The 25,007-nt window shown below is 47.4% G+C and overlaps 1 protein-coding gene across 1 annotated transcript; it reads left to right on the forward strand.

The window, feature by feature from the left end:
* Positions 1-270: 270 nt before the first annotated feature.
* Positions 271-25,007, forward strand: AIDA (axin interactor, dorsalization associated). Its single transcript, XM_083175594.1, has 10 exons — positions 271-567; positions 6,069-6,138; positions 11,792-11,845; positions 14,329-14,383; positions 15,102-15,165; positions 15,618-15,724; positions 17,487-17,609; positions 18,426-18,548; positions 20,067-20,184; positions 22,535-25,007. The coding sequence occupies exons 1-10, from the start codon at positions 458-460 to the stop codon at positions 22,629-22,631; spliced, it is 921 nt and encodes a 306-aa protein (XP_083031720.1). The 5' UTR covers positions 271-457; the 3' UTR covers positions 22,632-25,007.

Genomic DNA, 25,007 nt, shown 5'->3' on the forward strand with positions numbered 1-25,007 from the left:
CGGATGACTTCATGTCTAGCCTGCCGTACATCGCGCATGCGCACCGCGCCCACATTGGGCAGAGAGGGTCGCCATGGAAACAGCGCGGCGTGCCGGGTTGATGGGCAAGGAGTGGTCGCGGCCTATCGGAATGATAGGCGGGGAGTGGGCGTCCCGTCTCCTGTTAGCCACTGAGGAGAGGCGGCAAGAGGGGGAGGGGGCGTGTCTGACAGAGATGGGGCGTGCCAGGGCACGGGAACGAGGCCTGGGACGCTACGGCGCAGGAAGGGCCGGGCAGCTGGGGAAGGGCAGGGTCTGGCGGGGGGCGGCGGGGCTTCCTGTCCCTCCATGTGATGGGCTTGGCCGCAGAGGAGGAGCAGCAGCGGCATCAGGAGCGGGGTGAGTCCTGTCACCACGGGTGATGCGCACCTGAGCAGCGGAGAGCTGGTACCCGGGTGCTGGGCATCCTCCCCTAGACATGAGCGACCTAGTAGCCAAGACTCTGCAGAAGTGGAACGCAAGCTTCAGGAAGGGCGCGGACTTCGACTCTTGGGGGCAACTGGTGGAGGCGATCGACGAGTATCAGATGTGAGTGTGAGAGGGGCTCTCCCTATACACATTGATCCCCCAATATCCTTTATACACAGTCACCTGCCTTCCCCCACATATACTACTCCATGCAGTCACCTGCCCCCCAATATCCCCCCTACCTAGTCACCTGCCCCCCAATATCCCCCCTACCTAGTCACCTGCCCCCCCATACGTACTCAATGCATTCACCTGCCCCTCATACAGTACTCCATACAGTCACCTGCCCCCCAATATCCCCCCTACCTAGTCACCTGCCCCCCAATATCCCCCCTACCTAGTCACCTGCCCCCCCATACGTACTCAATGCATTCACCTGCCCCTCATACAGTACTCCATACAGTCACCTGCCCCCCCCCATACAGTACTCCATGCAGTCACCTGCCCCCCCCCCCCAATATACTACTCCCAGTCACCTTCCCCCAATATCCCTCCTACCTAGTCACCCCCCCCATACAGTACTTCATGCAGTCACCTGCCCCCCCCCCAATATACTACTCCCAGTCACCTTCCCCCAATATCCCTCCTACCCAGTCACCCCCCCCCCATACAGTACTTCATGCAGTCTGCTGCCCCCCCCAAAATCCCCCTACCTAGTAACTTGCCCCACATACAGTACTCCATGCAGTCACCTGCCCCCTAATATCCCCCTACCCACGCGCCTGCCCCCTAATATCCCCCTACCCACGCGCCTGCCCCCTAATATCCCCCTACCCACGCGCCTGCCCCCTAATATCCCCTACCTACGCGCCTGCCCCCTAATATCTCCCCTACTCACAAACCTGCCCCCCAATATCCCTGTACCCAGTCACCTGTCCCCCATACAGTACTCCATGCAGGCACCTGCCCCCTAATATCTCCCTTACTCACGAACCTGCCCCAATATCCTCTCCTACCTACTCACCTACTCACCTGCCCCCCTGTACAGTACTCCATGCAGTCACCTGCCACCCAATATCCCATCTACCCAGGCACCTGCCCCCTCTGCATACAGTACCTAGGCACCTGCCCCCCAATATCCCCCCTACCCAGTCACCTGCCCCCATACATTACTCCATGCAGTCACCTGCCACCCTCCCCTCTAATATTCACCTCCCCCCCCCAAATATCCCCCAGACATGGTCATCTGCCCAATGTGTTCACCTGCCCCCCCCCCCCCAATATCCATCCAACGCAGTCACCACCCCCCTTCCAAATATCCTTCCAAAGCAGTTTTACCCCCCTCAATATTATACAGCCACCTGTCCCCCTGTATTACCCTGTATCATCTCATACGGTCCCCTGCACCTCACCGTCCCCTGCACCTCACCATCTACTGCCCACAGTACTGTCTATACACAGGTATGCCGCAACCCCATATAGTACTATATATACATTATACAGTAGATCACTACTATATAAAGGAACACCTTGTATATATGGTGACTTCTGTCCTTACTACTGTGTAAAAGGGCAGCATGGACTGTGTTATGGTTAGCATTACTATCTCACAGCACTAAGATCATGGGTTAGATTCCCACCGTGACCCTTACTGTGTGGAGTTTGTATGTTCTCCCCATGTTTGCGTGGGTTTCATCCCACAATCCAAAAAATATACTGGTAGGTTAAATGGTTCCCAACAAAATTAGAATGTCTGTGTGTGTGTGTGTACATGTGGTAGGGAATATAGATTGTAAGCTCCACTGGGGCAGGGATGGATGTGGATGTTCTCTGTACAGTTCTGCGGAATATGTGTGTGCTATGTAAATAACTGGAAATAAATAAGTACAGCTACTTGTATACATGCGGGCACCTGTCATCCAGTATTATTTATAGATACACCTGCTGGGATATGTGGGGTCACCTGTCATCCACTATGGTGTTTAGATACGTATACTGGCATACATGGTGTTACCTGTCCTCTGGTACTAGCAGTAAATGTAGGCACATGCTGAAAGGTATCTTTCCTAGTAATGCCATATACAGGTACACGTACTACACAGGGCACATTTTTCTTTGCAAATGGACAAAACCATGCTGCACTGCAGGTGGGGCAGATGTAACAGGTGCAGAGAGTTACATTTGGGTGGGTTATTTTGTTTCTTAAATACTGGCTGGTTTAGTCTTACACTGCGATTTAGATTTCAGTTTGAACACACCCCAACCAAATCTAACTCTGTACATGTTACATATGCCCCTCTGCAGTGCAGCATGGTTTGGTTCTTTTGCAAACAAAATGTGCCTTGCGATCAGGTCTGAATTAGGCCCCGGGCACAATCTCTGAGGGAAATTTACTAAAATGGGAGTTCTGTCACATGGTATGTTGCTATGGCAACCAGTCATAATCTACTTTATTTATTTAGCACCTTCTAGACAATAATAGAGTGAATCTGATTGGTTGCCTATAGCAACATCACGTGTCAAATATAACTCGCATCTTAGGTGCTTCTGGTTCTGTGTGTGTTAAGACTCAGCTGCTGCAGAACCTCTTTAGTTCAGGAACTCCTACATATTCTCACACCCTATAGAGACATCCTTATAGGACGGCCATGGGATCTGTGTTGTGCGAATCAGCCCTGACGGTATAGAGCCTACTTTCCAATATCCTTTATAATGGGGTATTTTCAATTAAAGTCAGATCCATTCCGACCATACCTTTTCATTCTGTGGCCAAATCAGACTGTCGGATTAGGCTGCTGCTACAGCTCACCTTGCCCTGCGTCGGGGATCAGGTGAGCAGTGGGAAGACAGCGCTGGGTGAGCGGCTGCTGCTCACCCAGCGCAGTCTTCCCAGCCTCATCTCCTCAATCCAACTTTTTAAAAGTCGGATTGAGATTGTCGGAAACGGGCCAAAACCTGTTGAATGTGGTCCAGTTTCTGACAAAAAGCATGTGGATTGGCGGCTATTCCGACAATCCACGTGGTTTCGGGGGGAAAAAGAATTTGAATAGGTTGAATCGTGGATTCGACTATAAAAAAAAGTCGGAAACTTCCGTTTTCTGGCTCTAATTGAATACTGCCCGTAATGTCTTTGTGCGTCTTCTATTTTTATTGCATAAAAACTTCCTTTTTATATGTTCGGCTAAATTAACGTGACCCCATCAGTCATTAGAGGAGCACATGACCCGCTACACGACTCGCATTGTGTGACAAATGACAAGCAGGGCCCTTCTCTTTATCCGAGCGCAGTGATTTCCTCTGGCTCTATGTACGCCCACACACTATCCCAGCCGTACTCTTTCAGTTGCAGGCTTGTTTGCTCAGGGTCCCACCCAGGCACTCTGTCTGTTGTTTTGGGTGGAGGCCTTTCAGCAGGATGTGAATAAGAGATGGAATCCACACACAGATGGGGCGGCCCTGCTGTGTAAATACATTAACGTGACTTCCCCATAGCAGGCCACCATCATACATATACAGGCACGTTGTACAACACTTCTATATAATAAGTATTGCTTTCAGTTTGTGCAGTCGCGATACAGTCGCTAGCTCGACCACTAAAGGTCGACACATGAAATATGTCGGCATGGCTGAGGTCGACAGGGCTGGAAGATATGGGGATGACATATGATGCGCAGCTGCCGCCATGTTGTCCTGGTGTAGACGCAGACGCCTTCTGTCGGCTGGCTGGGAATGCTGTTTATTTAGTAACTTTGTTGTAGTTTCAGGGAAAGGTGCCTATATCTGGTCTCTGACAGGCCCAGCCAACCTGTGGCTCTCCAGCTGTTGTTAAACTACAAGTCCCAGCATGCCCTGACACAATTTTGCCATTAGGGATTGCAAAACCTGTGGCAAGGCATGCTGGGATGCGGATTTTCACAGCAGCTGGAGAGCCGCTGGTTGGTCAGGCCTGGTGTAGGGGAATGCTTACTACAGTTCCCATCATCCGTAGCGCCTGTATTGTCTGACATGCTTCCTAATGGGACCTACACATGGGGCGACGCTTCCCAGTGATCCGAGCAATGTAGATCGCTCAGCACACAGCTCTGCACAGCGATGTGTCCTCTGTGTGCTGAGCCATCTGTCCGGGTCAGTGTTCTCCAGTGAGAACACCGGCCGGCGATTAATTAGATTTATCCAGAATGCAGGAAATTAATCGCCGGCTATAGCGATGCACGGGGCCGTTCATCGCTGTCGCTGTGACCCCTACAAGCGGAGGATCGTTTAGAAAATGCCCTGAAATTTCCCCATTAGTCCACATAATGGCACAATGTGTGTAACTGACGCGTTCCACGCCATCCTAGTTTCCGGTTGCTATAGAGACAGCTGTCTAGTTGCTTTCTTACTATACTGTGTGACTATAGTGTTCTCCCCAGAATCGTGTTCACTGCCATGCATCACGCTCTATACATGCCACCCGGCAACATCTTGCTCCTGGAGTCCGATGGGCGTGCTCACAGTTGCATTGTGCTTACGGTACTGCTGCTTTCACCTATGCAACATCTCACGCATCAGACAATTCCTCTCCACTGACGCAACCAAAATTCTCATTCACTCTCTTGTCATCTCCCGCCTTGACTACTGCAACATCCTTCTCTCTGGGCTACCTCTCACCCGCCTCGCACCTCTCCAAACCATTCTTAACGCCGCTTCTAGGCTCATCTTCCTCTCCCGCCGTTCTACCTCCGCCTCCCCCCTCTGTCTATCTCTTCACTGGCTCCCCATTCCTTTCCGAGTTCTCTTTAAACTCCTCACCACCACCTACAAGGCTCTCTCCTCCTCCACCGCTCCTTACCTCTCTTCACTGATCTCTATCCACACTCCCTCCTGTCCTCTTCGCTCCATCGCTGACCGCCGACTGACCTCTCGCCTAATCACCTCCTCCCACTTCCGTGTCCAAGACTTCTCTCGCGCTGCCCCCCTGCACTGGAACAACCTCCCGCCACCCATCAGGCTTTCTGATTCCCTTACCTCCTTCAAGCGCGCTCCCTCAAAACCCACTTTTTTCGACTTGCCTATCCCTCCTCCTAACCTCTTTTGATCCTCCTATCCTGCCTCCGTTCCCCTCCGGTCCTACTTATCCTGTTGTTTTTCGTTCGTCCACCCACCTATTTTTAGTATGTTAACTCTTATGAGTAGGGTCCTCCTGCCTCACGTACTCACCCTACCTCTTTACCTCACCTGTCCTCCTGTCCTGTTCTTTCCTTCCTCTACTTCATCTTCAGTCTCCTCGACAATTTTGACACCTACTTCTGAACTGATGCTGATTTTATTTCTACCAGCTATACCCCTATTTATACTGTATTTTTCAACACACCCTGTACGTTACCTTGTCATTTGTTTTTTGTTTGCTATGTACGGCGCTGCGGACACTTTGCGGCGCCTTATAAATAAACGTACTACTACTACTGCTGCAGGCACAGTAACTGAGACCTCTTCCAATCTATAATATCTATCTATATCTGGAACCAACTAGATCGGGGTAATAATACAGATCCCAGAGCGATGGATTCATCTGTTCTATATAACTGTAAACAGTGTGTGCCTACAATCTATCTTCACCGTCATTCTTCTACCCCCCGCAGATTAGCCAGACAGCTGCAGAAAGAAGCCCAGTTGCCGGGAAACTCCTCTGAATTCACAGAAGACCAGAAGGTACGTGGCGTCATCTGTGCTTGGCTGTACACTGCGGCCGAGTGTATAATGGGCATGTGGAAGACTGTGTAGTCACCTTAATGGCAGCATGGGAGCTGTAGTGTAACACGGGAGATCCTAGATTTGCCCAGCATACGTAGACCTGCTCTAAGAGCCTAGCCGCAGATTTCATGGGTGTGCAGGGGAAAAGGGACATAGACATTTGATGTGATTTTACACTCTTGTTCCAAGCCATTCCCAACCTCTGTCCTCAAGGCACCCTAATAGTCAAGGTTTTAGTGATAGTCAGGCTTGAGCACAGGTGACTCAATGGGTACCTCAGTTATTTTGATGCTGAAAAGAAGTTTTTCAACCAAAGTTGAATTAGGAGCGCTTAGCCCCGGCTGCTTCCTCAATAACTAAGCAGCTGCTGAAAAGGGAGTAGTCAGCTCCCTTATGGAAACACAAGAAAAAACAAGAAAAGCAGCGCTGTACAATTAAATCTATTATAAGACAAGTGAATTCAATTTGTTGAAAAAGTATAACAATTTATTAGCACATATAATAATAATAAACCGGATAGTTGTGATCCGGGTATAAATAAAACACAATCAATTCATATTAAAATGCAAATGATAAAAAGTTAGGTGTGGTGGATGACCCACGAAATAACCTGCTCTGGAATCGGTATGAGTCCTTAGGATAAAAGTCCTTGGTGAACCAATGGGGGATTCCTTGGTTTTTAACGCCGCTGGAGGTTTTGGAAGCCTTTTTGGATTAGGGTATGGATTACCCACGCTAGACGTTACCTCGACAATATATGCGGTGAAGGATGTCCCAATAATTAGGTTCTTTTCAGGATTGTGAACTCAGGTCCAGAAAAGTAAGCAGGTGATGAAGTCCAGTATATGGATAAAAGAAGTAGGTTCCACTCAGCACCACAGCACCTACGCGTTTCGCTGATCTCTGTCAGCTTTATCAAGGTCTTGATAAAGCTGACAGAGATCAGCGAAACGCGTAGGTGCTGTGGTGCTGAGTGGAACCTACTTCTTTTATCCATATACTGGACTTCATCACCTGCTTACTTTTCTGGACCTGAGTTCACAATCCTGAAAAGAACCTAATTATTGGGACATCCTTCACCGCATATATTGTCGAGGTAACGTCTAGCGTGGGTAATCCATACCCTAATCCAAAAAGGCTTCCAAAACCTCCAGCGGCGTTAAAAACCAAGGAATCCCCCATTGGTTCACCAAGGACTTTTATCCTAAGGACTCATACCGATTCCAGAGCAGGTTATATCGTGGGTCATCCACCACACCTAACTTTTTATCATTTGCATTTTAATATGAATTGATTGTGTTTTATTTATACCCGGATCACAACTATCCGGTTTATTATTATTATTTTTATATGTGCTAATAAATTGTTATACTTTTTCAACAAATTGAATTCACTTGTCTTATAATAGATTTAATTGTACAGCGCTGCTTTTCTTGTTTTTTTTTATTTTGATGCTGAAGCCTGGATATTTCACTAACTCTTAAGGGGTGTACACACAGGGAGATTTTGACTAATGGACAATTTTGACTAAGCGATTTTGGGAGAGATTTTGGCTAGATGCACTGGAGATTTTGACTAAGCGATCTCTAAGCAATGATAGTCAAATTGCCTTGTCTGCACAGTCAATCTATACTAAGCAATCTCTGCTAGACAATATTGACTAAGCAGGAGAAAAATAGAGAGATTTTGGCTAACCTTCTAGGAGATTTTGACTATCTAGTCAAAATCTCCTATTAAAAGTTCTCCGTGTGTACACCCCTTTACAGTCCAGGTTTTCAGGGTGGTATTGGGTGGTTATTCGGCCACAAGGGGCGCTGCTGCACAGGTGCAGTAGGTGTAGCAGTTGGTGGTTATGTGGCTACTAGGAACACTGTTGCAGCGGTGAGGTTGATGGTAATTTGTGGCCACTAGGGGCGCTGTTGCAGAGGTGCAGTCGGTAGGAATCTTTACAGTACATCGCCAGGTATTGGTACGATTCTAACTAAAAGGAAAATTGATTTTTCTAGGGTTTGTAAATTGGGTCAACATATTGTTGTTACTGTGTATGCACAATAGTAATACAGTGTAACTTATGCCCTGTGCACACAGTTCGATGTGGTCTATTTTTCTATTCGAGTTTGCTTATATAAGTGAAATCGAACGCATTTGATCCGGATGCGTGGCATTGAAATCGAATACAAAAATAGACTGTGCAGCCAAGTCTATATAGTACAGATCGGATGCATTTGCCTTGCGATATATACCTCTTCTATGTACTTCTACTTAAAGGTATTTGGGGGGTGGGCGTCTGTGTATTTTCTTTATGAAAACTTGTATCATGGCTGAAGTCTCTGCATCTCGTTTAAGATTCTAGTAGAGTAAAAAGACAGTTTAACATTCTTAAGGGGTTATCTCCCCCCCCCCCCCCCCCCCCCGACAGGACTGAGACACGAAAAGCCCATCCAGAACTTAATTCCTTTAGGCCTGTGCAAGCCCCAAATCCCCTCTGGGTTGGGTCAGAGCTTGTGATCGCTGCGCCGTCCTGCAGTCCAGGATATGTCCAGGACGCGGCAGACACCTGCGGATCATCTGCAAGTCCAGGCTCTGGTGCGTCGCACACTGTCTGCAATGGGGCTTGGTGCATGGAAGGAGAACATTGAGATTGAATACATTAACTGTGTTTAAAGAGAAAAACATAACTTGATGTATAATTGAATCTCCTTATCCCCATCTTGACTGAAGCTGCAGCTTCTCCTCAGAACAGAGGCACAGGGCCCTCCGCATGTAGCCAGACCTTGTACATGCAAACTTGTCACTGCAGCATTGTGCCCTCTCCAAGCCAGTAACATCCAGTATTTTACTAATGGAAGCGAATTGCTCTGTGACCAGCGTTCCGCGAACGTTCTCAGTCGCTACATATAAGTATTAATATACCTAATTAAACATGTGCAGAAAAATATTGGTGGAATTGAGTGGCACAATGTCCACCCTGTCATGTACAATGACTCACCATTGTGCTCTGGAAAATGTGACAGTTGGTGAACTTCCTCTTTGCATTTTTTTACATGATCTGGAACTTGTGGTCTGGAAACTGAAAGTTATTTGCAGCCACCCACTAAGCTGGAATTTTTCGGCATTCGACTCCTAAGAGGGTGAAATGTTCGTCCCAGGGACATCACCTAGTAGTACATTATGCTGTGGAGACCTGAAGGAAGGTTACAGAACTTGCAGGATTATGTCCGTCCCTTGTCTAGTGTTATTGGTCTTGTTTTATGTAACACTCATGGGTGTAAAAGAGTTGCCGGAGGGCACGCCGGCTGCCATGTTGAGGTAGATAGCTCCTCCTACTATTCTCTCGCCATCTGTGACCTCGTTACCGTTGCTGTATAAATATACGCATGCTCTGCCCAGAATCGCCCGGCACTGCAGGTGCACGCCTTTAGCGCACCAGGACAATCCCGTAAGTTGGAGCTCTCGCGTGTGACCGTAGATTCTGAGACTCCTTTTTCGCACAGGAAAAGGTCCTTGTATAACTGGCTATATGACCGGTTGCACCCATCTCCGTATCTGTGTACAGAGGCCATGGAATAAATCCTGGGGACTATTTTGCTTTGAAGGAATTGTGCCACAGTAGTGCAGGGAGAAATAGTTTGTGCAGTGTTTTGTGTTTGCTTTGTACAGTATAATACCTAGCGCCGATAGATATTCTTACGGTACCGCAGCTGAGCGAGTAACAAATCTGCAGTGAAGAGCAGATTTGGGGGTTATTCAGGCCTGATTGCACGCCTGTGAATTCGCACTCCGGGTGATTATCAAATGACTGCGTATGGCCTCCGCGAGGCCATCCTGCTATAAAATGGTTCTGTAAAAGGAATGAACACTTTTATTTCTGTGTATTTGTTAACCAGTGTGTTTGAAATCTTATATAATATAAGGCTAACGCTGCTCCTAACCTCTATGGGGGGGAATTCAAGTGTTCTTCCTTTCAGATACGCACAGCGGCCGGCTTGTAACCCCTAAAATCCTCCACCTAGTGTCTGAGACTAAAGACCCCATCTACTAGGGCAAGGATGGGGAACCTTCGGCCCTCCAGCTGTTGTACAGTTTTGCTATTTGGCCATGCTAAAACTGTTGCAGGGCATGCTGGGATATGTAATTCAACAACAGCTGGATCCCCCTCCCTGCACTAGGGCAAGGTATCTCATGCAGTACCCAGCCAACTGCATACATTGTATGCAGTTCTTTTGCTTACAATGTATTATATGTGATCCCAGCATGGGCTGCAGTGAATATTAATGGAAGTCGGTAGTATGTGCAATGCGAGGTGCACAGGAAGGAACAATCGCATAACACTAGCAGCTGCGAGCATCCAGATGGTACAGTTCACAACGCACACTACCCCACTCACACCAGAAAATGCAGGGACTAGGCTGGTGTGAAAGGGGCCAACCGGGATTGTCCCTGCATGATCCCGGGACTGTATTCCCGAGTAAGTCCCTGCTTTTTCTGGTGTGAAAAGGGTATAACTCAGTCTTCAGTGCCTGGGACTTTGCTTACATGCTCCGTAATCCTCCGAGCACCACGTGACCCCCTCTCTTTATGGCTTCCCAGGGACTTGGAGATTTGAAAGTCTGATGTATGTGGAAAGTGCATCATTCTGGCCGGCATCAGCGGCTCTGTAAGGCAGCCGCACCCAGCTTTATATGTGGAAATGACGGCTGCTTTATGGACTGTAGTGTGTGTCTCTTCCTAGGATTATTATACGGCTATCGGGGGAGGCTGCGGCCAGACATCCGTCTGCATCTGTGATCCCGGCTATTGCTACTTATCATGTCTGATGGCGATAATAACGTCTTGTTCTGTGTACACAGGCATCACATTACCTGCTGCCTGTATGTGACATCACACACTAGAGTGTGTTCCTACTGATCTCTGCGTGCTTACACCCCTCCATCATCCGACGGGTCTCGGAGCGAAGGGTCATCTGCCATGCTTGTGTTTAAAATTCCACAATGTAAAGAACCTGAAAGTGACAATCTTTGTGTTGCCTTATGTAGCGGTAGTGAGCTCTAGATGAGGGACTCTCTACGGCAGGGATGGGAAACCTTCGGCCCTCCAGCTGTTGTTGAACTACACATTCCAGCATGCTCTGCAACAGTTTTAGCAGGGCCAAGTAGCAAAACTGGAGCAGGGCATGCTGGGATTTGTATGTCAACAGCTGAAGGTTCCCCATCCCTGCTCCACAGCTTACAAACATGTCAGGATATTGGACAAGTGGCTCAACATCTGTGTGTTCACCCACCAAGCAAGCACAGTAATCCGGCTAAAATCAGTCTAATCCTCCTTGCACAGGTCAGGTACTGCCTCAGCTGTCCTGGTTTATATCAGAAGTGATTGAGTGCAGGAATTGTTGCTGCTTTGGACGGTAATGTTGCGGTGTCATTTATCCCTGGCACCTGACCACGTCGACCACAACTTATTCTGCACTACAATTGCGATGTGCACCGATGACAGAATGGAAGATTGTCCATGTAATGTTTGTGGTTCGGATTACTCCGTTATACACTGTAATGAGAATTATTCCTGGTATACAGTGCTGTACTTTTCTCACCTGCTGCTTTTGTCTTTACAGAAAATAATTGGAAAAATTGCAACATGCCTAGAACTCCGCAGCGCCGCCCTGCAGGTAACTATGATCCCTACCAACAGTGACCATGGGCGAGATTCTCTATTACAGAAATGCAGGAAAAACCCCGTTATCGGGGTTTTTACCGCATTTCTGTATTCTCTAACCTCACTCCGCAGTGTCACCGATACGGAGGGAATCGCCAGCAAAAGCTGGCGGTTCCCTGCAGAAGCCTATGGGCTTCTTACCGCAGCGGTGTGTGAGGGATCCGTCACGGATCCCTCCCAGCATGCCCTGCGGCCGGCGCGTCACTCTGCGCATGCGCAGACGGACTCCCGGGTCATAGACCCGGAAGTCCAGCAACGGCGCCGCATCGCAAGGGACAGCTCTTACCGCAAGAGCTGTCCCTTGCGTTAATTACCGCATATTTTAGAGAATATGCGGTCATTAGAAATGCGGTGGCCGGCGAAGAGGGCTGCGGATTTTAGAGAATCCCGCCCCATATGTTTAAAAACTTGCATCCTCCTCTCTTGTGGGCAATATGGGTTTAACGCTGACTCATGTTATGGTCCCCTGCTTGCTGGTGGCAATACGTTCTCCCCTCCCGGGGAATCTCCGGTAAATACTATCGGTTTGGTGTCTAACTTCCATCCATTTTCTATATGTATTGACACTTGACAGCGTATCGGTGACTATATACCGTCTTCTAGAGTCTCCCATGTACATTTCTGGAATTCCGGACCTAAAGTGAAAGGCGCCGGGGCACATGTGACTCCAGGGGTGTAACCACTACCAGAACTCTCCTGGCCCCATAGCAACATATCTAAGGGGCCCCTGTCATAATGATTCTCGAAAGGCACCTCAACAGCAGCTATTAATATTATTCACTGTAACAGTGCTCTCGTTCATTCTCTGATCCATACGAGTGCCCCATTTTATTTTATGGACTTTTTGTTGGTGTCCTAGTTTCCGTAATGTCAGAGTGTAGGGCCACCAGTACACATTATGGCACACACTATCCCCAGTTCACATTGGGGTAGATGTATGAAGCAGTGCTAAGGGAGGAGAAGTGAACCAGAGAAGGAGTGGCCCATGGCAACCAATCAGCACTGAAGTAACATCTATAATTTGCATAATATTAAATTATACAAAGCAGCTGATTGGTTGCCATTGGCCACTTTTCCTCTAGCTCATTTCTCCTCCCTTATCACTGCTTCATACATCTACCCCTGAATGACATAAAGTCCCCATATCCCATTATGCCAGACTACAATGCTCCCTCTTCATACTGTGCCACATTATTGCCCGCTGGTACAAATTATGCCAATTTTTAGTTCATAATATGCCACACCATAATGTTTCCATTTCATATTGTGGCACATTCCAGTGCCTCAGTTCATGTTATGCCACACTATAATGCCTCCTTACCATTATAACATCCACTGCACGCACTGTCCCTGCAAAGTCACATAAGTAAGGTAAGACAATGGGTCAGACCCAGTTGCTGAGCAGGCAAATCTGAGAATGTGGTGTGCAACTGTATCACCGGGGACCAGGCCCCTTGCATCTGCTATAGATACACAGATGCATGAATATGTAAGTGCATGCTCCCTGATTCCAGCCAACCTATTACTCCCGTTACCTTTCTCTATATGACTTAAATATAACCTACAAATACGCGGTTATATGGGGGAAATGCTGATGTTCCCTGTCTGTCCTCTCTTCCGTCTCTTTGTTATAGGGGAATAAACTATGATTTAGTCACGTGGTGCTTTTTTTGTAGCAATAAAATTGTTTATACACACGTGGGTAGAATTTGCGGTTTCCCCAGTGTGAGAGGAGCATCCGGAGAACACTGCCCCCTGTGGCCACAATGACTGTTTCCCTAGCGTTGGAGGAGCAGCAGGAGAACCCTGCCCCCTGTGGGCACAATGACCGTTTCCCTAGCATTAGAGGAGCAGCAGGAGAACACTGACCCCTGTGGGCACAATGACCATTTCCCTAGCGTTAGAGGAGCAGCAGGAGAACACTGCCCCCTGTGGGCACAATTACTGTTTCCCCAGCGCTAGAGGAGCAGCAGGAGAACACTGCCCCCTGTGGGCACAATGACCATTTCCTTTGTACGTGTTTGGTTTGAACATTTGGTAAATCTTTAGATTGAGACTTGAAAAGTCAGTATACTTGGTCTACACGATTGGGTCAGTTGTGTGTTTTTTCCTCTGATACTGGCAAGTGGTGTATTATTGGTCACTGTACGTAGATTCCAGAGTGTGGTTGGTCGGACCATGGAGCTAGCAGGATCTCCTATTGCTGCACATCCACGTAAGTCCCCTGTGCTGTCCGAGCAGTTCCCCAGCTGAGCGCGCATTTGCAGAGGGTGACTTTGGCATAACCAGAATATGGTTCTGATGCACCTGTGGTCATTGTAATGCAGCTAAACAGACGTCCGCAGATCGGTTACATGCAGCATTATTGATGATAATTATCTGTGTATCACGGTTCGAGCAATACAATATCAATCTTATTTTGTTTTCTGCTTTCAGTCCACACAGTCCCAGGATGGGTTCAAGTTGGAGGATATAAAGAAGCTGGAACCAAGTAAGTTAGTATAAATATTGAGGGTACAGTTGTAGAGCGCAATGGTTTATGTTGGCGCTATATACATACTGTAAATGTTAATAATACACTTATAGGGTGACTTGCTGTGGACGTAATAGATTACTGTACGGAACACTTGGTCTGCGCATCCAATGTGTGACGGAACACTGCTCTGCGTATAGCATGCCTGGGTGCGTCGCTGTGTAACGGTCAGAGCCCTGTGCGCACTCTCTGGGCTGGTAGCTGCGTCCTGTGTCTCCGTTCTATCACCATAGTAGTGCTGGTCACTAGTGGATTAAAGGCTGCAGTCTCATGGGTGGGGAGATCACCTACAAATCGCCCCTCTAAATATACCTCACGGGCTCTCTGGCTACTGGGATCTGTAGTTCCACAGCAGCTGTAGGGCCACAAGTGTAATGGAAACCAGTCTGTTATCTTTGCAGCATCCCTTCTGTGCTCTGTCCTCCTCCCCTTTCTCTGTGTGTAGGGGTGGCCATTGGTGACCACCATACCAGCTCTCCTGAATGGGGCAGAGTAATACAGAAGTGATGTGTAGTCCAGCAGTAATAGGTGTGTGTTTGGTAGCGCTGTGTGATAGAACGCCGCCACATAAGATATATACTCTCTGGGAGGAAGCGTGGTGTCCGGACAGCTGGGTGAGCAGACTGATGCCTGTGGGGTGTCTTACATCATAACCCCCTCTCTTCTTCTCTCCCAGTCTTAGACAACCTACTGACCTTCAACAAAGAATTCCCCTTCGATGTCCAGCCTGTTCCTCTAAGGTAGGAGATAGTCGCAATGGAGGCAATTGTGATTTATAAATGACCGCATAGCTGCCTCTTGTGGGGTACATCAGCCTAATATATTGGGCAGTGCAGTATATGGATATTAGAAGTCACCACAAAAAGAGGCCGCCGGCAGAGTGCTTCTCCGCAGGTCAGGGAATATAAGGTGACTTCTAATATCCATATAATGTCCTCATGAGGGGTTTAGAATATAGGGCCTTATTCTAGTTCACTCTTTCTGACAAAATCCTTCTTAGATGGATTTTGGACACCCCTTTAGCACAGAGAAGCAATCTGATGACTAGAGAGCATTGCTGTTTTATTATGGTGCACTTACCTGTATTCCACATGCGCTGTAGATTCCCAGCGAGTGCGTCGACGGTGCGGCCTGTGGCCAGTAACTCCATGATCTGGTGCATCCTGTACTCTGACCGCTCTTTCTTCTGTAGGAGGATTCTAGCTCCCGGAGAAGAGGAAAGTCTAGAAATGGAGGAGGAGGAAGATGGAGGAGGTGCCGGCGTCTGCTCCCCAGATGCCTTCCCGGCACGTGTACCTGGTAGGAGAACCGACTTTGTCCATGTGCTCAAGGTTTATGGAAAAGTTGTGCTTTATCCGTTACAGAAAAACAATGTGTGTAGGCCAGTCCTTGTCGCTTGCCCTCCCCTTCCTGTTACTGTAGCTGCCCTTGCATGGGGTATCAGCGCCTGGCAGTATCCATGTATCTGAGTACAGTGCATGTTGGCGGCACTAAGATGATGCATTGCCTAATGACAGTGACCACTATGTGCCTTCCCCACCAATTCACACGAATGGTCCATGACACCGCATCTGATCCGGACACTCGTTCCGTGAGCTCATTAGCCAGTCTTCCACAGTGTGAGGTAATTAAGCCAACACACTTGTGTTGAACTACGGGATTGGTCCATTGCACCGAACCCTTAAATCCTTGAGCACTTGCTGATCGATAGCTCGTCTCGATATTGTGTTGCGTGGGTTCTGCTGATGCTTTTAGATCTCTGTATAATTGGGGGGGGGGACGGGGACGATGTGATTAGGGGATCGGCTAATAGCGCAGCTCTCTGTATATACTGATAAATGTGCCTCTTATCTCCCTGTTTGTGTCCCGCTGGCTTCTGTGGTTGTGCTGTGATCGTGCTTGTTGCCTGGCTGTTTCCACGCATGGCCTCTTCATGTGCTTGTATCCCACCCCAATGCCCACCCATTGCAGGAGCCATTCAAGGTAATAATCCAGTGGTCACCTAGTAAATGTTAATGTATGGAATAATCTGGGCACACAGTATACGACTGCGAACTGTACAATGTCACTCATAGACTTCGCCTGAACTCCTGGACACCCCGGTATAACAGTTCTTGATTTGCACGCTGGATTTTTGGGTATGGCGTGGATTTGGGACCCTGTCTTGCCCTTGTTGAAGCTACTCAGTGCAGGTTAGGGCTTTCTGCTCAGCATGTAGCAATATTCGATCCAGTCCAGGAGTTCAGGCTAGGAGATAAAGGGCCTAATTCAGAACTGTTGGCAAGGCTGCACTGCAGATGTAACAGGTGCAGAGAGAGTTAGATTTGGGGGGAGTTATTTTGTTTCTGTGCAGGCTAAATACTGGCTGCTTTATTCTTCCACTGTAATTTAGATTTCCGTTTGATCACACCCCACCCAAACTCTCTCTGCACCTGTTACATCTGCCCCACCTGCAGTGCCGCATGGTTTTGTCCATCTGCAAAAAATTGTAGCCTTACTAACCGGTCTGAATCAGGCCCAAGGAGCGAGCTGAGCGGAAAGTGATGTCTGTTTTATTAGATTTCTGGGTTGCTGACTGCAGTCAGATTGAGTCACCTGTTATCAGATACGGACATTGGGTCACCAGCAAGTAGGTCGACATGCAGGAAGGTCGACGTGTTTTTTTTTTTATTTTTAGCTTTTTGTGCCGACCGGCAGTATTTCATGCCCTACCATCCACTAGGGCGTGGGGGGAGAATAAAATAGTGTGCCAATAAAATTGGCTGAAAAAACAGTGGAAAAAATCCATGTTGACTTTTTGACTGTCGACCTAGACAATGTCGAACTAATGACCTTTCGACCTTTTCCCATGTTGACCTAATGGTGTCGACCTAATGAATGTCGGCCATAATGCTGTAGACCAAATGGGCGCATCCCATTATAGCTTGTACTCAGAAGTAACCTGTGACCTTGCAGTTACCACACAGACCTATAATATTTGGATATCTGCACCTACTGGACCTTGTGTATTGTTAAGCCCTTTTGTGATCTGCGATTTATGATCGGTTTGTCTCTGTGCCAGGCACTCTGCTGCCCAGGTTACCTTCGGAGCCGGGAATGACCCTGCTCACCATCACCATTGAGAAAATCGGTTTGAAAGATGCCGGACAGTGTATAGATCCCTACGTGACGGTCAGTGTGAAGGGTAAGCGTCTGCTCCTGCGATGGGGCCTGAAGTCTCTCTTTCTCTTATGATGCATCCTGCAGCAGGAGACCTGTCTCTAGAGGCGGGGCCTGGCGTGGAAAGCCAAATTACACTCATGGACCTTGCCATACTGCGAGGGGAAGCCCTTCACCCCTTCCTTCTGGGCTGGACGTCTCAGCCCTCTTACCTGAAAACAGGCTGTGATTGAAAAATGATTGGCTGGTACTTTATCTCTCTCCAAGGTTTAGTCCATGTCCCATAGTACCAACCAGCTCCTGTCATTTTTTTAAACCCTGCCTGTAAAAAGGCCTTTAGGAGCTGATTGGTTTACGACGTGTGGGGGCGGTGCTTGTTCGTTTTTTGTCTGTCACCTGCCCATGCGCGTTTTCAGTGACTGTTAAGATAAACCCTGGTTAACGTGAGTCATGTGACACAAGTAGGTGTCATCTGTATTGTAAATATAGACTGCGATCAGGCTGTAGGTGCGTAGTACCACGAGTAACCACAATGGCATTTAAAAGGCCACGTAACTACCATACAAGAGACACTGAAAGTATGAAACATTCGTTTTCCATAGCTACGCGACCCACACACCCACTGTCCTTCCATAGAGAGGACGCTCGTCAGTAGTACCTCCATCCCTTCCCCTACTTGACGTCTGCGCTTCTGACCAGCATCTTCCTGTATATTTGTGAATGTTCTCAGTAGCTCCTTTGAGGTTCTGTGTAGTTGAGGTCCCAGCGGGTCGTGAAAACCAGAGAAAATGTTTGCAACAAAGAATTACTGGAGTTATTTATTTTTTGTGTTTCTTTGCAGATGTAAATGGCATAGACCTGACACCCGTCCAGGATACGCCAATGGCCTCCAGGAAAGAGGACACATTCGTCCATTTTAATGTGGAAATTGAAATCCAGAAACATGTTGAAAAACTGACAAAAGGTAATTACTGAATCTGTCCTGTAATGGTTTATGCGGTCTGCTACCGGCGCGTTTCTCCTGTAATGGTTCCTGCAGTCTGCTACCGGCGCGGTTCTCCTGCGGTGTGCTACCGGCGTGTGACAGTCATTGTATTGGCTATAAATACAACAAAGAAACTACATAGGACTTGCAGTTGGAATTACCCTGTAATGTTACCTTTATAGGAAATATAATATATATATATTTTTATTTACACAACATTTTTTATTTGTATTTAAACAACTGTGAGCGCCGCTGTCATTTTTAGCGGATTCTTTGAACATCTCTCTCAGATGTTGGCACTACAAGGGTTAACAAAGGCAGATATGTAAGTTTTGAATGTATAAGCTTGCAGCAGGGCCCTCTAATCACCAAGTCTGTCTGTTGTTACCCAGTTTGTTTTATCACTGTTTACTATTGTAAAGCGCAACGGAATCTGCTGCGCTATATAAGAAACTGCAAATAAATAAATGTATATGTTTTAATGCAGGGAGAATGTTCCTCGCTGTCTAGAGCAGGGCTGGGCAATAAGTGGCCCTCCAGCTGAACTGTACATCCCAACAAGCCTTGCATCAATTCCAGCATGGCCAGATAGCAAAACTAAGGCAAGGCCTGCTGGGATGTGTAGTCCATCAACAGCTGGAAAGCTGTTAATTGCCGAGCACTGGTCTAGAGGAAACCGACTCCCACACGTGCATTTTTTTTTTCGTCTTGACTGCTGACCATGCCCATCACGTCTGACCTTAACCCAAACCTCTTTCCCCCCCTTCCTCCATCAGCTCTACCCTTGCCTCTGCTGCCTATGCCTGTATACTGAAGTCTGGGACCTGTCATCCTACTATATAACCTATCCCCTCCAAACATGCTGTTGTATTGTGCTGGGCACCTCTATTGGAAATTGCGCTTTCTCTTAAGGCCCCCACACACTAGAACGATTTTTTTGGACGATTGTCCGATTTCTGACAGATCTTCCGATTTATTGCCGATTATCGATAAAAAATTTGCCCGATATATCAGACGATCGGTCAGAAATCGGACAATGGTCCAAAAAAATCGTACTAGTGTGTGGGGGCCTTGAGTCTTCCTCCATTTCAAGTTGATTAACTCTTCTTGCAGCTCTTCCCTGTAATTTGCTTGCGAATCATCCCCCTCCTGCAGCCTCTTTATTGCTTCCATAATCTTAGTGTAGTTTAAACTCCTCGCTTCATTCAAGCCCATTATCTCTCCGTCCTCTATTCTGCTTCTCCCAGTGTCCCCTCCTAGAATGTAAGCTCCTGTGGTCAGGCCCTCTCTCCTACTGTCTCCTTTAGGTAATTAAGTAACTTGCAGGTTATCACTACGTATATATGTGTAGTTTTGTAATCTAGTCTAATGTATTTATGTAAGTTTTTACCCCATGTCTGGTGCTTCAACCCCATGTGACACCATGTGCGTAAGTGCCGATAATGACGTTCTCCAGCATCCCATGCCTCTAACTGCCCCCCTGTGTCTCGCTTTTAGGGGCAGCTATTTTCTTTGAGTTCAAGCACTACAAGCCGAAGAAGAGATTCACAAGTACAAAGTGTTTCGCCTTCATGGAGCTGGATGAAATCAAGGCTGGTCCAATCGTGATCGAGCTGTACGTGATGCCACTTACTGATTGGCTTAATTCCAGGTTATGTTGTTTAATGGCAAAAAATGCGGCGATCGTCCACGCCCAGAGAGCTGCAGATAATTAGGTGGCTGAGCGGTATATTCCCCCCCGAGGCACCGAGTGGGCCCAGGATATGATTACATAAATATAGATAGATAGATATAGAGACCAGAATTTTAGAATTTGTTTAGACCGATGATTTGACAAACTACTGACAAGTTGCCCGTTTCTGATATCTAGTCACTTTTTGGCTATGAAGAGAACTTTTTTGGCTAAAACGTGTTCCGCAGAATAGACCCTAGGTTACTCTAACTGGAATTCTACTCTAAATACTATTACGTCTCTGACGCTCATAGCAGCTCTGTCCGCTCCTGGGGTCTAACGTGAGAACACTGTACATGGTAAAACATATTGGTTGCTGGGTTTTCCATGTCTCTGTTTGTGGTGAGTGAAGTACGTGCCCCATTAATATTGAATACAGCAGGGTAACAGTAACCACAGTCGTGATCTGCCCTTCAGTGGTGCCCTCTGTGCCACTATCACGCTGATAGGATGTTGGCCAGACTCTACTTGGTTATTATATGACCCATTACTGCAAGGGTCACAAGGGTGTGGATTGAAGGGTGGACAGGTTCTAGGTTGACATTGACAAAAGGTTGACATATGAAAAGTCGGTACTTGTGTATTATCACGGCGCCCATCGCATCGCATACCACTAATTTAAGGTATGCGATGGGACCCGATTTGAGGGTTTCCAGGGCCGACTGTACAATTTTAATATCGCGTTGCAACGCATGCCATTATAATGGCATGAAATGCGATGCAACACGATCATACCTGATTTTACATTGTACAGGCACCCTGATGCCTGATTCCTATGTTAAATGCCCCCCAGACCTGATTTTTAATTGTACAGCCACCCTGATGGGTGATTACTATGTTAAATGCCCCCCTATTGTTAACGCCACCCCACTATCAACGCCAACCCAAAGCGTGGCGTGCGCAGCGGTACGCGTCCTCCGACCTTTTCATACTCTCACTATCCACGTCGGTGTGGAGTAGATTTTATATAGTGTGGTGCGCATGCTTATATAGTGTGGTGCGCATGCTTGGGGCTCGCCACACTATATAAAATCTACTCCACGCCGACGTGGATAGTGGGGGTATGAAAAGGTCGGAGGACGCGTACCGCTGCGCACGCCACGCTTCGGGTTGGCGTTGATAGTGGGGTGGCGTTAACAATAGGGGGGCATTTAACATAGTAATCACCCATCACGGTGTCTGTACAATTAAAAATCAGGTCTGGGGGGCATTTAACATAGGAATCCGCCATCAGGATGCCTGTATGGAATCCCGACACTGGAATCCCGACCGCCGAAATCCAGACAAGGAGGGAGACGAGGAGCGCCCCCCCTTGTGGGCTCATTACGCTAATTTATTCTCCCTCTATGGGTGTCGTGGACACCCACGGAGGGAGAAAGTGTCGGGATTCCAGCATCGGGATTCTGAACGCCGGGAAATTGACTGCATATGATATGATATGATCGCATGTGATGCGACCGATTTTTGATGAAAGCATGAAAAAGTCCCAAAAAATTAAGAAAAACTATGATAAATCTCATGTTGTCTTCGACAATGTCAACCTATCATCATGGGAAATGGTGCTATGCAGCGTTAGAACAAGGTGATGATCTATGTAATGCAGGCATTCCCAACCACGGTCCTCAAGGCACACCAACAGTGGGGTATGGGTGAAAACCGGACCAGGACAAAACTGCCGGACCGGACATCAAACTCTGCAATGTGTAGCTTGTAGCCTCCGGTCCGGGGGGCTGCCTGCCACACCTGTCACCAGGTAGAGGAGGAGGGGTAGAATAAAGCCTCCCTGTATGGTCCGGGCATGTAGCAAAAACCGGACGGTCTGGACCACCCGGGGAGGCTGTAATCTCCCCTCCTCCATGTCCCTGGTGATAGCTACCACAGGGACCCCCCCGGACAAGACACCCCCCGGACCGGACCCTACAAGCTCCGGACTGCAGATTTTGATGTCCTGTCTGGCGGTCCGGAGTCTTGTCCGGGTCCAGTTTTTACATAGTCCTCCAACAGTGCAGGTTTTGTAGATATCCAGGCTTGAGCACAGGTGACTTAATTAGTATCTGAGGGATTCTGATTAAACCATCTGTGCTGAAGCCTGGATATCACTAAAACTTGCACTGTTGGTGTGCCTTTAGGACCGTGGTTGGGAATGCCTGATGTAATGCATGCAATAAGACCCCTGCTCGTCTTACGGATGTGCCCCCCAAGGTCTCAGTATTCTCTTTTGATCTCCCTGCAGCTACAAGAAGCCGACTGATTTTAAAAGAAAGAAACTCCAGCTGCTAACGAAGAAGCCACTGTATCTCCATTTACACCAGACGTTGCACAAAGACTGACGGCCACAGGCTTCCACCGTCTGCACAGACACCACTCGTGGCAGTGTCTAGCGCTGAACGGCATGCTGGAGAAGGGGTGAATGTAGGAGGGTCAGGTGGCTGATGGATGATGGCAAATGACACCAATAACAGTCGGCAACTCCGAATGGGGAATGTTGCAGAATTCTGCTGGTATCGGAACAGTTAAATCAGTGACTGGATCACTTTAGTACAGAGCGGAGATATTCTGGATATGTGCGGAACATCTTCTGCCGGGATTAATTACCCATAATTCCAGCACGTACATAACTGCGTCAGCGCTGTGCGGCTACAGAGCATGAACTTTTCCGAGTTTACATTTTACCTTTCTTCACAAAAGAAGAGTACTGGGGACTTACAGCTGACGTTTTATATAAACATTCTATGTATACATTTTTTTTTTTTTCTTTTCCAGCCATAATTGTGTCACTTGCTCATGTACACATTGTAGAATTGTGTAAGGGAGTTTTATTTTGTATACTTATTATTTTTATCTGCAATTCCCATCCCTGAGAAATGGCTTCAGTTTACTGGTAAAACTGAGGATGTGGGAAACAAGTAATTATCCTCCATGTAATAATGTTTTTATACTGGGTTTTGTGATCCCTTACTGGGGGAATCTGTCATAGGTTTGTTCCTTTGTCTGTGGCCTCATTTCATTACTGAACTCTGACATTAATTCCTTTTTATAGAACCATAAACCAGCCCGTCTCTGTGAGAGGTAATGCGTCTTCTGTGCTTAGTGGGGGCAGCTGTATTGTTGGCTGGGGATGCAATTGAAATCCCGGCGGTCAAAATCCCGACCGCCGAAATCCCGGCACTTTGTCCCTCTGTGCTTTTTCGTCTTAGATGGAGATGGAGGATAAATTAAATTAGTGTGGCAAGCACACAGAGGGGGGGGAACCACGTCCCATCCCCGTCCCCCCTCCCTGTCGGGATTCCGGCGTTGGGATTTTGACCGCCGGGATTTCAAACCACTCCCGTTGGCTGGTATCATCTGGTTACTAAAGAAATCAGTGAGGTGCGAGGCACTGAGGACCTCCTGTAGTTACTAATGAATTCCTCAGCAGCTTTCTCAGATTAATTGGTTTCCTAAAGTACGTGCGTGATTGGTGTGTTGTAAAAAAAATGTTCTTTATATAACTAAAACCTTGAAATATTCCAGCCCTTGAAAATATTAACCTAGCAATAAAATCTCAGATTAGCGTTTCTAAAGGTGCCCATATATGGTACAATTATTGTATACAATATCACATCTCATCTTATTGCATCGCACAGGTTTTGCAATGCAATGAGATGAGATCTAGTACAAAAAGTGGTACTTCTTTACTTTCACGGCGCCAGGCGTACTTCCGGGTTACGCTCGCCACTAACTAAGTAAAATAAACTAAGTTAACGCCATGCCAACATGGATAGTTCATACCTCCACTATCCATGTTGGCATGGAGTTGATTTTAATTAGCGTGGTGAGCGTAGCGAGCCACCGAGCCCGCAGCGTGGGCGAGCGAAGCGAGCCCCGCAAGGGGACTCTGACGCGCGGCGCCGTGAAAGTACAGAAGTACCCAAAAAGTATGTGCAGCACATTCTTTTTGTACTAGATCTCATCTCATCGCATTGCCAAAACTGTGCGATGGAATGAGATGCGATGCGATATTGTATACAATAATTGTACTGTGTATGGGCACCTTAACGCTATACATCCAGGACCTAGTTTCCATGGTGATTATTCGGTGTTTTTCAGCATTGACGGACATTATAGGCACTAGTTATGATAGTGATATGAATGTTCTTGTCTGATGTATTGACCTCAGTGAGCGGAGTAACAAAGAGGAATATCTGTGGTGACATAATCATACAGCGCTGATGATGACCCGCTTGCTGGAGAATCTTCTACATGATCTGCCTGCTCTGTGTGGCTGGACAACAAAGAGTATTTGCGACCACTAGTTTTACTTAAATATTAACAGTAAAGTCTTTCCATACTGTTCTGTAACTACCGATTTTGAGGCTCCGGGTTTCCAGAGATGTGACATCAGAGTCCTTTGCAAATTAATATGGTGCATGCAGGTAACAGTTACATTTTCGCCCAGTCTTGCCATCTGTGCGCCGTTCTACCTCGGATGTGTTTCTGCTAACGGGAGAGGTCTGGCGGCCTTGTTTTTAATACATGTGAATTTTTTTTGTTTTTTATACTTTTGTTATAAGTTGATTAACACGGTTTGTTCCTTAAATGAAAAATGCGTTTTATCCCCATAACTGTGTATGAATTTCCTCCCTGGTGCGTCATCATTTTATCAGAGCCAGATTCCAGTATCACAGCCAGGTGTTTGTAATATTAAACAGACTTTCTTTACACAA

The sequence above is a fragment of the Crinia signifera genome, chromosome 3, assembly GCF_055691185.1.
Source record: "Crinia signifera chromosome 3, ASM5569118v1, whole genome shotgun sequence".
NCBI lineage: Eukaryota > Metazoa > Chordata > Amphibia > Anura > Myobatrachidae > Crinia > Crinia signifera.